Below are 16,425 nucleotides of genomic sequence, written 5' to 3' on the forward strand. Positions count from 1 at the left end.
GGCAAAGGAGAAAGAATCCAACCACAGAGAGCTATTATTGGAATAGAGAAGACCAGGGTTAATCTTCAGAGGAGGATACTGAAGCAAAGAAACCCTCTTCTACCCCAAAGAGTAATGTCAAATGTCACCTGCCCAAAAAAGAATTCATTGAAGAACTTTAAAAAGATTTTATAAAATCAAATGAGAGAGATTGAGGAAAAAACTAAAAAGAAAAATAAGAATAACCCAAGGAAAACAAGAAGATTATGAAAAGAAAGTCAACCAATTAGAGAAGGAGATCCAAAATCTTAAGGAAGAAAATGACTCCTTGAAAATCAGAATTGGGCAAGGGGAAGCCATGGAAGTTATGAGAGCTCAAGAAATATACATATATATATATAGAGAGAGAGATAGAGAATGAAAAAATAGAAAGAATGTGAAATGTAAGAAAAACAGCTGATCTGGAGAACATATCAAGAAGATAAAACACAAAAATAATCAGACCGTCTGAAAGCTACAATCAAAAAAATAATCTTGATATGGTAATACAAGAAATAATTAAAGAAAATTGTTCTGAAGCATTAGAGCAAGAGGGGAAAGTGGAAATAGAAAAAATCCACCAATCACCACCTGAAAGAGATCCTAGGAGGAAAACTCACAGGAATATCACAGTCAAATTCCAAAATGCCCAGCTCAAGGACAAAATGTTATGAGCAACAAGAAAAAAACAGCTTACACATGGCAGTGCCATGATTAGAACCACATAAGACCTACCAGGGGTAACACTAAAAGATCGCAGGTCTTGGAATACCATATATCGAAGAGCAAAAGCCCTGAGCTTGTCACTGAAAACATCATACCCCGCAAAGCTAAGCATAATTGTGAAGGAGAAAAATGGACATTTAATGAATTATCAGGCTTTCAGGACCTTGTTTAAAAAAACTGAACTTAATAGAAGATTTGACATACAAGAGCCAAGAGAAATACAAAGTACATAACAATAACCAGTTACAAAGGACTCAGTAAGGGTAGACCGTTTACATTTCATGTATGTAAAACCTATGTCTAAGATTGTTATTAGTAATTAGTAATTAAAAAAAGATTGGGCTAGGCCTGAGTATGATATGACTTCAAAAAGTAAAACTATTCAAGAACAGCTAAAACAGTAATTATCTTCTACACATGAGGTGCAAGAGGAAGAACCAAGACAGAGGAATTAGATGGGGGAGGGGGCTGTTAGTTCTGGAAATCTAATTCATTGGGATTGGGTTCAAGGGGGAAAAAATACACAAACATTTAGAAGAGTATAAAAGTCTTCTAAATTTAGAAAGAAATAAAACTCCAAGGGGATAGGGAGGGGGAGAGGATAAAGGAGGGATCTTTAGAGGGGAAGGTAAAGGAACAGGTTGTAAAGGAGATATAGAAGGGTGTTTAGATTAATGTGAATGGGAGGATAAGGGAGGGATTGTTGTAGGGGAGGTAGGTTAAGTAACAGGAGGGCGAGGTAGCGGGTACAAGTAAAGTTGAGGAGTTAGGAGAGGAAAAAAACCTTACATGTAGCACTTTCCATTTATTGCTACTACAGAGACATTAGGTGCATCCATGAGGTGGCTAGTGACTAGATGTGGGACTTAAAACCACAAGACTTGAGTTTGAATCCTGCCTCCTACATTTTCAAGCTGTAGGACACTGGGAGAGTCAAAGGTTTTCCTTTGTGACTCAGTTTTCTCATATAAATAATGAGAGGAGGAGGCAAGACTTGATGGTCTCTAATGTCATCCAGCTCTAACTCTGTGATCCTATAATCCAATGAGATTTGGGGGGATTCCAATCCTGGCCATTGGTTGTGTTTTTAGGAGCGCTAGTGTGAACCTCTAGTGTGAATCCCTCTGGTTTCCTTCTTAAGACTTCTCTGGGCCTCAAGTCCTTACCAAATAAAGGTATAAGAAGTATTTGTATTTGCATATTTCAGGGGTCTGGAATAGAGAACTAAATCCTGTTAGTCCTTTTCTTTTTTTTTTCTTTTAAGATTCACATTATTTTTTTTTATTTTTTTTGAGATTTTTTTATTTTTTGTTTACAACACTCAGTTCTACATAATTTTGAGTTCCGGATTTTCTTCCCTCCCCCCACCCTTCCCAAGACAGCATGGAATCCGATATATCTTCCACGTATAACTTCGTATTGAACTTATTTACACACTAGTCAAGTTGTGAAAAAGAATTGTGACCAATGGAATGAATCATGAGATAGAAGAAACAGAACCAAAAACAAACCCAAAAACAAAAACAAAAGAGAAAAAAAAACAAAGGGGGAAAAAAAAGGTGAGCTTAAAGTGTGCCTCAATCTGCATTCAGACTCCATAGTTCTTTCTCTGGATGTAGATAGCATTCTCCATCATGAGTCCTTTGGAGTTGTTTTTGCACCTTGTATTGCTGAGAAGAGCAAAGTCTATCACGGTTAGTCATCACAGAATTGATATATCTGTGGTTGTGCATAATGTTCTCCTGGTTCTGCTCTGCTCACTCATATCGTGTAGGTTTTTCCAGGTTGTTACGAAGTCTGTATCTTCCCCATTTCTTATAGCACAATAGTATTCCATTACCTTCATATACCACAACTTGTTCAGCCATTCCCCAATTGAGGGGCATCCCCTTCATTTCCAATTCTTAGCTACTACAAAAAGAGTCACTATAAATATTTTTGTACATATGGGTCCTTTTCCTATTTGTGTGATCTCTTTGGGATACAACCGTAGCAGTGGTATTGCTGGGCCAAAGGGTATGCATATTTTTATAGCCCTTTGGGCATAGTTCCAAATTGCTCTCCAGAATGGCTGGATCAGTTCACAACACCACCAGCAATGTAACAATGTTCCATTTTCCCACATCCTCTCCAGCATTTATCATTTTCCAGTTTTGTAATTTTAGCCAATCTGATAGGAGAGATGTGGTACCTACGAGTTGTTTTGATTTGCATTTCTCTAATCAGTAGTGATTTTGAGCATTTTTTCATATGCCTATAGATATCTTTAATTTCTTCCTCTGAAACTGCCTGTTCATATCCTTTGACCATTTCTCAATTGGGAAATGACTTGTATTCCTATAAATTTGACTCAGTTCCCTATGTATTTTAGAGATGAGGCCTTTATCAGAGACGCTGGTTGTGAAGATGTTCTCCCAGTTTTCTGCTTCCCTCCTAATCTTCGTTTCATTGGCTTTTTTATACAAAAACATTTCAATTTAACATAATCAAAATTATCCATTTTGCATTTTGCTATGCTCTCTATCTCTTGTTGTGTCATGAATGCTTTGCTTTTCCATAAATCTGATAAGTAAACTATTCCTTGCTCTCCCAAATTGCTTATAGTTTCAGCCTTTATTCCTAAATCATGAACCCATTTTGACTTTATTTTAGTATACGGTGTAAGATATTGGTCTATGCCCAGTTTCTGCCCTACCATTTTCCAATTTTCCCAGCAGTTTTTGTGAAATAGTGAATTCTTAGCCCAGAAGCTGGCCTCTTTGCATTTATCAAAGAGTAGATTGCTATAGTTGTTGATTTCTCCATCTTGTGTTCCTGTCTTATTCCACTGATCCACAGCTCTGTTTCTTAGCCAGTACCAGGTAGTTTTGATGACTGCTGCTCTATAGTACAGTTTAAAATCTGGTATGGCTAGGCCACCTTCCCTGGCATTTCCTTTTGTTAATACCCTAGATATTCTAGACCTCTTGTTCTTCCAGATGAATTTTGTTATTATTTTATCCAGCTCTGTAAAATAATTTTTTGGTAGTTTGATTGATATAACACTGAATAGTTAGATTAACTTACGTAAAATTGTCATTTTTATTGTATTAGCTCGGCCTAACCATGAGCAACTGATATTTTTCCATTTATTTAGATCTGACTTTATTTGCGTGAAAAGTGTTTCGTGATTATGTTCATATAGGCCCTGGGTTTGTCTTGGCAGATAGACTCCCAAATATTTTATAGTGTCTACAGTAACTTTGAATGGAATTTCTCTTTCTTTCTCCTGCTGTTGGGCTTTGTTAGTAATGCATAGGAATGCCAAGGATATATGTGGGTTTATTTTATATCCTGCAACTTTGCTAAAGTTGTTTATTATTTCAAGTAGTTTTTTACTTGATTCTCTAGGATTCTCTAAATAAATCATCATATCATCTGCAAAAAGTGATAATTTAGTTTCTTCTTTGCCTATTCTAATTCCTTCAATTTCTTTTTCTTCTCTTATTGCTACAGCTAACGTTTCTAGTACCAAATTGAATAGTAGGGGTGATAATGGACATCCTTGTTTCACCCCTGATCTTATTGGGAATGCATCTGGCTTATCCCCATTACAAATAATGCTTGTTGATGGTTTTAGGTAGATGCTATTTATAATTTTAAGGAAGGTTCCATTTATTCCTGTGCTTCCTAGTGTTTTTAATATGAATGGGTGTTGTATTTTGTCAAAGACTTTTTCTGCATCTATTGAGATGATCATGTGGTTTCTGCTAGTTTTGTTGTTGATATGATCAATTATGCTGATAGTTTTCCTAATATTGAACCAGCCTTGCATTCCTGGAATGAATCCTACCTGGTCATAGTGTATTATTCTTGTGATGAGTTGCTGCAATCTTTTTGCTAATATTTTATTGAAAATTTTTGCATCAATATTCATTAGGGAAATTGGTCTATAATTTTCTTTCTCTGTTTTGACTCTACCTGGTTTGTGTATTAGTACCATATTTGTGTCATAAAAATGTTAGTCCTTTTCTTGTGCTGGTTTTCTGTTAGAATAAATCATTTGAAGGAATAGAGATAAGATGCATGATTGCAGACCAACTATTTCCTGCTTACTTTGCTCACTTCTGCAGTCTTTTTCTGTGGAGAAGACTGGATTGCTGGATCTGCAAGAGCCTGGCCCTAAAGGATTTGTCTTTTCAGCCTTGATTTTACTGATCCCCAAACTGATCTGTCTCTGAAAGCATACCTCTAATTGATTCTTTTTTCCTTCCCTTCCTCCATTCAGGGCACACACGTGTTTCAACCGCTTGGATCTTCCACCGTACCCCTCCTACTCCATGTTGTACGAGAAGCTACTGACCGCTGTTGAAGAGACCAGCACCTTTGGTCTGGAGTGAGGAGAGGGGAGCGCTCTTGGGGCTGCCCCACTGTGGCCACTGACATCACCCTCTCTACCCCGCTTCCCATAGTTTGGGCATCTCATGATTTTGTTTTCAAACCAAATCAGGATTGACAAAAGCTGTGCATGAAGAACTAACTGCCTTCTTCTCCAATGTCACCTTCAGGCTTCCATTCTCTCCAGGTTCTCAATGGACTGCTAGCTCGTATGCAATATTTACAAACAACCCTATTGAGGTCTGTGTGTATCTCTCTGCATACCTCCATTACTAACAATGAAATGCGAATGCAAGTTATGCTACACTTGACCAAATGTTAATCAATGTTTACTTTCATCCAGACTGATTAGAGACAAAATGCACCTCCAGCTTTCCTGTGCCCATCCCTTCTGACCAAGCCACCATTTGTTTGTCCCAGTCCATCCTATCCAGCTCAAGAGTGAGAGCTGGCCAATGGTTTCTTTTCCCCTTCTTCCTTCCTTGTGCGTACCCCATCCATCCAAGGAACAGCTCTTGGCAAAGCTGACATTTTTATACATTGAACTCATGACCCACCTGTGTGGCATCCATCCCCTTCACTGGAACTGACCCAAACACATGGTGCAAATAAGACATTTTCAAACCAACAACAAATGTTGTATGATGCAATGCAAAGCATTCCCGTGGTGGTAATGCCTATGGTTTGCTGGTGACCAACAGGACTTGCCCTTCCCAGCAGGTTATCGAGAGGGGATCTGGAGAGGGAGGGCTGCTGGGATACTGACCACATGAAAAGCACAAATGTGCACATGCCCAGGGGGGAGATTCTCCTGTGTAGCATGAAGGACCAGGCTCCTCCCCCATCCCAGAGATTGGAGAGAATTCGATGAGGGGAATGGGAAGATGAACGTTTCACTGTTCATGCCTTCGGGTCCTGCCCACTGGCTTCTTGGTGTCTGGGGTTAGTGCTTCCTCCAAATTGAACACGTCTAGACAATCCCATCATTTCCTCAACACCATGGGTTACTTCTCTAACAGGGCTAACTTTCCTGTGTTGTTTTGTTTGTTTGGGGGGTGGGAGGTTTTTTTCTTGTCAAGTGCAAATCTCCAGCCCCTCAGAGTTGAATCTCCGGAGGAGCAGAACCCGGGGAAGCTAATCTATGGAGAACGGTGCTGCCACCTAGGGACTGAGGGTAGCATAGCCCCTCTTCTGAGTCAAGCATAGGTTGTGATGCCCCGGGAGTGAATTCCACCATCTCAGTGGCATGTGAGTTCTCCCAAAACGAAGAGCCAGTTCCTTTCAACATTTCATCAACAGGGGTCAGGAAAGTCCATGTTCAGAAAATCATTAGTAAAGTCCAAAGTGAGCCGAGTTTCTCAATGACAGGGTTTTCTGTGTAGTGGTTGGTTTGGAAACTTTTCAAACAAACCCAACTAGAGTGGTTGTTTATGAATCTTCCTGTCCCCCTTTACTCCACAGCTCCTGAAATATGTCATAAATGAAAGTGTTTCCCTTCACTGGAAAGAGGTGCAAATGGCCACCCCACTAACCTGTTGAAATGCCAAGTTGTTTTCTCACTTTAACTCTAACTCCAGCCATTTTATAATCCAAGGAAACAAATAGGAGACAAAATCACTTGCGGTCCAGCAAGGGCTTATATCAAAAAACAAACCTGGCCATCACTAATGCATCCATCCTGTGTCTAAGTACCAAGTCCTTTGGGGCATCTCTCCAAGCTCTAGAGGAACTTTGAGGATGACAATTTTATGGGACTACTCAACAATTCCCAGCACACTTTACTGCCCTATTGACATTTTTCAATCAGAATGTACATATTGTAGAAAATTTGTCTTTATTTGTCTAAATTCAGTGCATTTAAAGAAGAAAAAAAGGTCAAACTGTGACTGCAGAAAGAGTACTTCAGGTAGTCTGAAACTTCAGGTGTCAGGTATTTCAGCATCTGAGAAGTCATAAACAAGCCCTGAAAGGTTTCTGAACACATAGGTTTTTCTTTGATTAAATTAGAACAGAGGTAACCGGGCCAGTGTATGAATGTTCTGGGGTTCAAGCTGTCTTAATGTAGGGGGGCTGTTTAGGCTTGGAGAAATACCATAATGGACATCTGTGAACCTTAGCAAAAATCAGAACTCATTCATCCACAAATCCATTCACTGATCATCTACTTTGTGCTAGGCACTGAGAGGGGTCCACATTTGTACAAGACCGTATCTTCCCTCCAGTGCTTCACAGTCTAGTTGGCAAGACAAGGTATCAAAATGGATCCATCATGAACCTCAGTCTCTCTATGGAGAGAGGGCATAAGGTGAGCACCAATGTGGTCTGCCTCTTGGGTCTTTCCTTTTACCCGAGTGTGAACTGCTGCTGTACAGCATCCCAAGCCTGCTCAGACCACATGACACAGAAAGCAAGCATTACTTTCACTAATGGTTCTGATTGGCAGCTTTTCCATGGAGAAAGACTTTCCTTCCACCTAGGATCACAGATTTAGAGCTGAAAGGGACCTTAAGGAACACTTAGTGCCACATTTTCATTTTATAGTTAAGAAAACTGAAGCCCAGAGAACTTGTGACTTACCTGAGATCACATAGATAGGAAGTGGCAGGCATGGAATTTGAACCCAAGGCCTCCAACTGCTCCCTCTTGCTGCTCTTTGTCCAGAGACTCAGGGAATGCCCCCGACGTCCTCCCCTCTGGTAAGAGGAGGATACTCAAGAAAATACTTTGGAAAGAGGAAGAGTAAAGTAAAGGGTTCCTCTGTGCCCCCCTTTGTTCAGCCAACAACAGGATCGTGGGGCCAGAAGGAGAGAAAACCAAGGCCAGGGAGAGGACACCCCCTTACCTAAATTGTTTGCCATGCTTCATTTTGTCCCCAAGAACAAATTTGCTTCAGTCACCAACAAGGTTAGGTGTCTTCTAATAAAAATGAAGAGACCAATGGCCAACAGAGTGATCTTAGTTTGGCCAAAGACCCTAAACTCATAGAGTCAAAGCTAGGAGGGACCTTAAAGGTCATCTTGTCCAGTACCCTCACTTTACAGATGAGGAAACCAAGGCCCAGAGCAGGAGCAGGCCTTGCCAAGACCACCCAGGGAGAGCCAGGACTAGAACCACAGTCCAGGCACCGTGACTTCAAAGCCAGTAGTCTTTCCAAGACAGCAGGCCACCTCCCCCATTAGCAAGAGACTTCTTAGTAAAGAGAAGTGGAAAAGAATGTGAAGAAAGGAAAAAAAAAAGCAAAAATTACTCTCTCACCTTGAGGATACCAGGGATTTGTTTAAATTTATATTTTATCATTTATTTAAAATAATTACGTGTAACTGAAGGAAACCCGGGTTTTTGTGTTGTCTGACTTCCTCTTCTAGCTGGGGCTGCTGGACCGGTCAAATACCATCTGAATCCCAAATGGAACCAAAGGGATTTAGGAATTCTGGGCGTCCTGCAGGGCCACCACCTCCTTTCCTCCTTCCTCACAGTCTCAGGGATGACACACAAACCCAGCTAGGTACTGAAGGCACCTCCTTGCCCAGGTCAGCCTCAGCTAAAGGGCCCTGCCCAAAATGTTCCCTTCTTCATCTAAGTCAGAAAGCCCAAACTGGGGGGAAGGTGGTGCTGTATCCATTTCTTTCTTTCCATTCTGGCTCTCCTGAAGTAAAATATCCTAGAACCAAAACCAGACCAAGGAAAAAGAGCTTTTTCTTTTCCTGATCCTCCTTCCTCAGTGTTCATTTAGTCATCCTCTCTTATCTAAAACCAAGCCCCAAATTAAATTATTTTGCAATATTAGTATGTAGGTTTCAATGTCACACTCAGGATGCCTCTATTCAAAGACTCTCCCTTCCCCCTCCCCAGTGATTGTTTTAGAGGTCACTTTTCCCTTAAATATGAATAATTCCCACCTGCCCTGGCCACATGTGTCCTAAGAGGCAGGCTTGGAGCCTCTGGTCTTTCTAACTCCCAGGCCAGCCCTCTCCCCACTAATACCACATCAATATTAATATAAATTAATGGTCAAGTGGACATCCCAGAAAGGTGGTTTTTGACATACAGAGGAGATGCTCATGCCAAACTGGAGAATGATTTCAGAAACACCAAGAAAAATCAACTTGAACTCATACAGTGTATCTTTAGCAAAAGGCAGTGTGGGATGGTGGCAATGACGTGAGAATCTGGAGTCCAAAGACCTGAGTTCAAATTCCAGCCTTGTTATTTAAGACTTTTGTGATCCTGGGTGAGTCAATCACTCTCTCTAGGCCTGTTTCCTCATCTGTAAAACTCTTAAGACATTGAACAAAATCATTTCAGCGATGCTTTCATTCTAAATCAATGAGTTTGCAAAGTCATCCATTGTCCTGAGTTCATGTGTCAGATACTTTTGGGGGATGGAGCGGAGATTGATGGAGATGCAGAACTGAATTATATTTTTGCAGATTTGAAATCGCTCAAATAAAGAAGTCTTGGTCATTTTTTCCAGTGTGAACCTTCACCCTCACCCTACAACACATTAATGACCAGTCACCATTTCCAGGCAAGATAAAACACTTTCAGAGGAAGAAAAATAGACCTTTCTATAACAAATCTGCTCCTTGATTTGGACAATTTCCGACCTTGGAGCTTTGGAGATGGATCGCCACGCTGCGTCAGAAAAATCTGAGACTGATTTTCCAGTTGTTGTTAAGGTCCTAAGGAGAAATTGTTATTTTCTTGTTAGTGAGTCCTGTAGTCCTTTTGTCTCCATAGAAAAATAGGCGCGTGTAGATAGTGTATAGGTAGTATGCCGTTAGCCTAATTCCCCGCAGCTTCCAATTTACCTAAAAGAAATGTTGACTCTGGTTTTGTTAAAAAAAGAAAAAAAGAAAAGAAAAAAATACTTCCTACTAGTCGATGGCAGGAAAGGTCCTCATTCTGGGGCTGATTTTGCTGATACTCAGGCTTCGCCTTTTATTCACTCATATCACCGTAAAGGAATGTCAATAAAACCTCTTTGTTATGGCACCTGGCGTAGACTCCTGATTATGAACAGAAAGGTCTCCAACATGGTGGCCTTTGTGTAATTTGGATGAATGCACTAAGGGGCCCGTGGGTTAATGGAGACTTTTCCTGAGGCTGTCAGCATTCCCAAAGCTGGTCCATGGGTCCAGTGCTTCAGCTACATCCCCCTCTTTCCACTCAGAAAGAGATGTAACCAACCCACCTGCAGATAGACATTCCTTCCTCCCTGGTCCTTCAGTAGCTGGATTAGGGTGAGAATCCACCTTGCCTCCCCACTTACTACCCAATGTGGCGTTCATGCCCATCTGTGCTGACCGAATTACCCTCCTCTCCCTCAAATCAATGGCTGGCAAGAGATCAGTGCTAGTGTTCACATGTGTGAGTTCACACACATGCTACTACTAGCCACTAGCAGAAATCAACCAAACAAGCAATTCGTTAAATGCCTGTGTTATGCCTGTTCTAGGTGTAAAGATACAAAGTCAAAATGAAATATGTTCCCTGCCTTCAAGAAGCTTACCTAGAGGAAATGGACTTTCCCCCTCCCCTTGTATCCCCAGAATTTAACACAGTGCCTGCCACATAGGAAGTGAGCAGTAAGTGCTTGTTGACTAGCAAACCTCTTCTAGCATAGTATATGAGCATACAAAATAAATACAGGGTCATTTTAAGGAGGAAAGGTATGACACGTAAGCTGCGTTTGGAAAGAAAAAAAAGAGTCTAAAACATTGAGGTGGGGAGGGAGGGCATTCCAGGCAGGAGGGGTAGCCAGTGCAAAAGACTAGACAAAGGAGATTGAATCCTGGGTCTGAGGTCCAGTTGGACCATAGAATTCAGGAAGATGATCTGGGTGTCTATCACAGAGCTGGACAGGTGGACGGTGGGGATTCCTAATACCATCTGCCAATGACTGGTTCATTCTCCAGATGGTCTGGGGTTCTTTGATAAGTGGGTAAAAGGGGTAAACTCTCTCTGCTCCAAGAAACTCATGGAAATCTTGGTGTTGCAGAAATACAAAGTATGTCTAATGTTTCCTGGGAGCCATTAGCCTTTCTAGACACCCAGAATTGGGGGCAGGGGGAGGAAAAAGCACTGAGAAATAGATCTCTTAGAGGATAGTCCTTAGCTCCCAAAGATTTTCATTTTGAAGCAATCCTGGAGAGTTGGCCTAGACAGACATTCAGATGAGATCCTGGAAATGCCAAGCCTGATGACATCATGCAATGAAACATCCAGGAAAAGCCCCCGGTGTGAAAGTGTGAAGATGTGCCCTTCTGTGTAACTGCCTTTAAAAAAACAGATCTGTAGTTTCCAAAGAGGCTCAAAAAGGCTGAGACCTTTAGCAGCCAAGTTTGAGGGCAGTGACAGGGAAGGCCAGAGGCTGGACGAAGCTCAGAAACTGAGGGCTAGCCTCCAGAATTATGGTCATTGTGGAATTGGTGATTCAGTGCCACTTCTTCCATGGATACACGTGTGACCTCTCACAAGCTAATTCCTGGCTCTGAGCATCAGTGCTCTCATTTGTTAAATAAGGATTTAGAGTAAATTATGTCTAAGGACCTTCCAGATCTGCCTTTTCCTCCCCCCGAGAGGCCTGCCCTCCGGATGTGAGGTCTCCATTGAATACTCTAGACTGTATCAATCCCACTGGATGGGGCCTTGGTCAAAGCTGGGGCTGCATTTCTGATTTCTTCTTTGCCAGGTCAACGTAGACCTACATTGGCTTAAAGAACCTAATCTATGACTGCCCCTTCTTATCCCAAAGGCACAGGGGCTGATGATAACATTATAGGTACGTAAATGGAGGACCAGGTAAGGGAAAGCTGGAAGTTGACTTTGGGCTTAAGTCATTTCCCAGCCCCCACCTCCCAAAGATAAAGAAGTAGTGAAAAGTGGGCTTACTGTTATGCGTGGCTGCAGCTAGATGACATGAAGAGGGAAGAGCTCACCATGGGAAATTATAGAATTTCAAAATAGGAGGGGAATGAGGCAGCAAGCAGGTCCAGCTGAAGATTCCATCAGGAGTCATCCAGCCTCTGCTTGGAGATCTCCAGGGAAAGAGAATCTGTCCACTCCTTCAGAGGCAATCCATCCCACTTTGGGGCAGCCCCAATCCTGGGAAGCTTGTTCTGACCTAAAGCCTAAGTTAGTGACCTCACCGCATTCACCTATTTGTCCCAGCTCTGTTCTCTAGAGCCGAGAAGAACAAATCTAATCCCTGTTCCATAACAGCCCTTCAAAGACTTGGACCCTTCTGTTGTGTCCAATTCCCCCAGCCCCAAAGCGGACCCTCTTCTCTTCAGCAGCTCAATTATCCAAAGCTCATTCACCTGTAGCTCATAGAACCTACATTCTAGGACTTTCTGAAGGACTGTTGAACCACTGAGGCTTTGTAATGTGCTTGAGGTTGTTCCTACAAAGCAGGGGTCTTTAACCTGAAGTCCACAAATGTGTTTGTTTCAAATGTTTTGATAACCATGTTTTAATATAATCTATTTCTTTTGGAATTCTCTGTATTTTATTTTATACATTTAAAAGCCTGATTCTGAGAAGGAGTCCACAGTCTTCACCAGATGGTCAAAGTGGTCCAGGAAAAACAAAAAAAGATGAACTCCTGAGCTAGACCCTACAGAGAAAAAGTAGATTGCTACACTCCATGAAAGCATGATGAAAATCCAAAGGTACCACCAAGAAATAGATCAGAGGAAATGGTAAGAGGAAGAAAAAAAAAACAGTCATATTGGTTGGCAGCTACTCGGCAGGGGATACTAGAAAAACAGGGTCCTTCCCCCACCCCATATGATAATCCTGGTTAACTGAGTGGGCTGGCTTCTGACCACATAGAATTAATTCATCCACTGAAAGTCTGTTCAATGGCTGCCAATGCAGAAAAGCTGGTGACACAGGGTGTCACACCTGGTAGAAGAAGCAGCTTCCAGCTGGTGGTCAGTCTTGGATGTAGTCCACCCAGTGATAAGATGTAATCTCAGCAATGGGGGGGCGGAGCCAAGATGGCAGCTGGAAAGCAGGGACTAGCGTGAGCTCCCCACCAAGTCCCTCCAAAAACCCATAAAAAATGGCTCTGAACCAATTCTAGAACTGCAGAACCCACAAAACAGCAGAGGGAAGCAGGCTCCCGCCCAGGACAGCCTGGATGGTCTCTGGGTGAGGTCTATCCCACACGGAGCTGGGAGCAGAGTGGAGCAGAGCAGAGCCCAGCTTGAGTGGCGCAGACCAACCAGACCAGGAGCTGGGCAGAGTGTGCCCTAGCGCCCTGAATCAGTGGGCTGCAGCAGTTACCAGACTTCTCAACCCACAAACACCAAAGACAACAGAGAAGGTTAGTGGGAAAAGCTGTGGGAGTGGAAGGAGTTTACAGTTCAGCTACCGCCCTGGGGGCAGCGGAGGTGGGGCAGCTACAGAAGTACAGCTGCAGTTGCTTCCGGCCCCAGGCCCACCTGGTGGTGGGAGGAATTAAGTGGCGGATCAGAGCAGGAGTGAAGAGCCTGCTGAAGATCTAAGTCCAGTCCGGGTTGGGGGTTCTTGGGGAAGGAGGAGTGCTGGTGTGGCAGAGCTGGTGCATCCCCCCAAGCATGGAACATAGTTCTCTTAACTCCACAAGCAGTCATACCCCGCTGAAAAACTCAAGGGTCAAGTTAGTTGGCTGGGAATATGGCCAGGCAGTGAAAATGCACTCAGATTCACTCTCAGACTTTGGATTCTTTCTTTGGTGACAAAGAAGACCAAAACATACAGACAGAAGAAGTTAACAAAGTCAAAGAGCCTACAACAAAAGCCTCCAAGAAAAACATGAAGTGGTCCCAGGCCATGGAAGAGCTCAAAAAGGATTTGGAAAAGCAGGTTAGAGAAGTAGAAGAAAAATTGGGAAGAGAAATGAGAAGGATGCGAGAAAACCATGAAAAACAAGTCAATGACTTGCTAAAGGAGACCCAAAAAAAATACTGAAAAATATACTGAAGAAAACAACACCTTAAAAAATAGACTAACTCAAATGGTAAAAGAGCTCCAAAAAGCCAATGAGGAGAAGAATGCCTTGAAAGGCAGAATTAGCCAAATGGAAAAGGAGGTCCAAAAGACCACTGAAGAAAATACTACCTTAAAAATTAGATTGGAGAAAGTGGAAGCTAGTGATTTTATGAGAAATCAAGATACTATAAAACAGAACCAAAGGAATGAAAAAAAATGGAAGACAATGTGAAATATCTCATTGGAAAAACCACTGACCTAGAAAATAGATCCAGGAGAGATAATTTAAAAATTATTGGACTACCTGAAAGCCATGATCAAAAAAAGCGCCTAGATATCATCTTTCAAGAAATTATCAAGGAGAACTGCCCTGATAGTCTAGAGCCAGAGGGTAAAATAGAAATTGAAAGAATCCACCGATCACCTCCTGAAAAAGATCCCCAAAAGAAAACTCCTAGGACTATTGTCACCAAATTCCAGAGCTCCCAGATCAAGGAGAAAATACTGCTAGCAGCCCGAAAGAAACAATTTGAGTATTGTGGAAACACAATCAGAATAACACAAGATCTAGCAGCTTCTATATTAAGGGATCAAAAGGCTTAGAATATGATATTCTGGAGGTCAATGGAGCTAGGAGTAAAACCAAGAATCACCTACCCAGCAAAACTAAGAATCATGCTGCAAGGCAAAATATGGATTTTCAATAAAATAGAGGACTTTCAAGCTTTCTCAGTGAAAAGACCAGAGCTGAATAGAAAATCTGACTTTCAAACACAAGAATCAAGAGAAGCATGAAAAGGTAAACAAGAAAGAGAAATCACAAGGGACTTACTAAAGTTGAACTGTTTTGTTTACATTCCTACATGCAAAGATGATATGTATGATTCATGAGACCTCAGTATTAGAGTAGCTGAAGGGAATATACATATATATAGACAGAGGGCACAGAGTGAGTTGCGTATGAAGGGATGATATCTAAAAAGAAAATCAAATTAAGGGATGAGAGAGGAATATATTGAGAGAGGGAGAAAGGGAGAGAAAGAATGGGGTAAATTATCTCGCATAAAAGTGGCAACAAACAGCAGTTCTGTTGGGAGGGAAGAGGGGGCAAGTGAGGGGGAATGAGTGAATCTTGCTCTCATCAGATTTGACCTGAGGAAGGAATAACATACACACTCAATTGGGTATCTTACCCCACAGGAAAGAAGGAGGAAGGAGATTATAAAGGTGGGACGATAGAAGGGAGGGCAGATAGGGGGAGGATGTAATCAAAAGCAAACACTTTTGAAAAGGGACAGGATCAAGGGAGAAAATTGGATAAAGGGGGATAGGATAGGAAGGAGCAAAATATAGTTAGTCTTTCACAACATGAGTATTGTGGAAGGGTTTTGCATAATGATACACATGTGGCCTATGTTGAATTGCTTGCCTTCTTAGGGAGGGTGGGTGGGGAGGGAAAAGGGGAGAGAATTTGGAACTCAAAGTTTTAAAAGAAGATGTCCAAATAAAAAGTTTTTGCATGCAACCAGGAAATAAGATATACTGGCAATGGGGCATAGAAATTTATCTTGCCCTACAAGAAAGGAAGGGAAAAGGGGATGGTGGGGGGGGGAATAGGGTGACAGAAGGGACGGCTGACTGGGGAATGGGGTAACCAGAATATATGCCATCTTGGAGTGGGGGAGGGGTAGAAATGGGGAGAAAATTTGTAATTCTAACTCTTGTGAAAATCAGTGCTGAAAACTAAGAGTATTAAATAAATTAAATTAAAACAAAAAAAAAGTCAGGTTTTTCTAGAGCCATGTGAAGGCAGGCCAAGGACTACTGCAGGTCCCTTACCTTGGGGCCTTCCAAGTTGCTTCTAACCAACCTCTAAGAAATCGCTCCCTTCCTAAGTGTGCACCCAGGACAAATTCCTGGGACTTGTCAGATCTGAAGATTGTGGATCATTTTAGTGATTCCTCCAGAGACAAATAATGCAGCAACCAGAAGGAAGCTGAAAATCATCTCTAAGGATAATGAAGTCTTGAGCAACTAAAGAGATTGGATGCACAGACATCTAGAGTTGCCACCAATGGAAAGTAGTAGTTTGAGAAGAGAAACTTGGATGTGAGAAGTTGAGAAATGGGGAGAGAATGATATTTGTTCTGCTGTGTATGTGATGTGCTTTTTTTCCTTTTCTTATTTTGTATTTAAGTTTTAATGTTTACCTTTATATGTTTCTTTTTCTTTTCTTATTGTGTATTTAAGTTTCAGTAATTAAAAAAATGGTATTTGGCTCTCTGCACCAGGGCAGGCATTTGGTCAGAGACAGAAAACTGAAGA

General features: G+C 41.8%; 1 protein-coding gene across 1 annotated transcript in view; it reads left to right on the top strand.

The window, feature by feature from the left end:
* Positions 1–5,470, top strand: part of HECW1 (HECT, C2 and WW domain containing E3 ubiquitin protein ligase 1) — a 163,876-nt gene extending 158,406 nt beyond the window's left edge. Inside the window, exon 27 of the mRNA XM_036739447.1 lies at positions 5,012–5,470. Within this exon, the coding sequence (XP_036595342.1) occupies positions 5,012–5,123 (112 nt within the window). The 3' untranslated portion in view covers positions 5,124–5,470. The remainder of the gene's footprint in view (positions 1–5,011) is intronic.
* Positions 5,471–16,425: the final 10,955 nt, after the last annotated feature.

The sequence above is a fragment of the Trichosurus vulpecula genome, chromosome 9, assembly GCF_011100635.1.
Source record: "Trichosurus vulpecula isolate mTriVul1 chromosome 9, mTriVul1.pri, whole genome shotgun sequence".
Lineage (NCBI taxonomy): Eukaryota > Metazoa > Chordata > Mammalia > Diprotodontia > Phalangeridae > Trichosurus > Trichosurus vulpecula.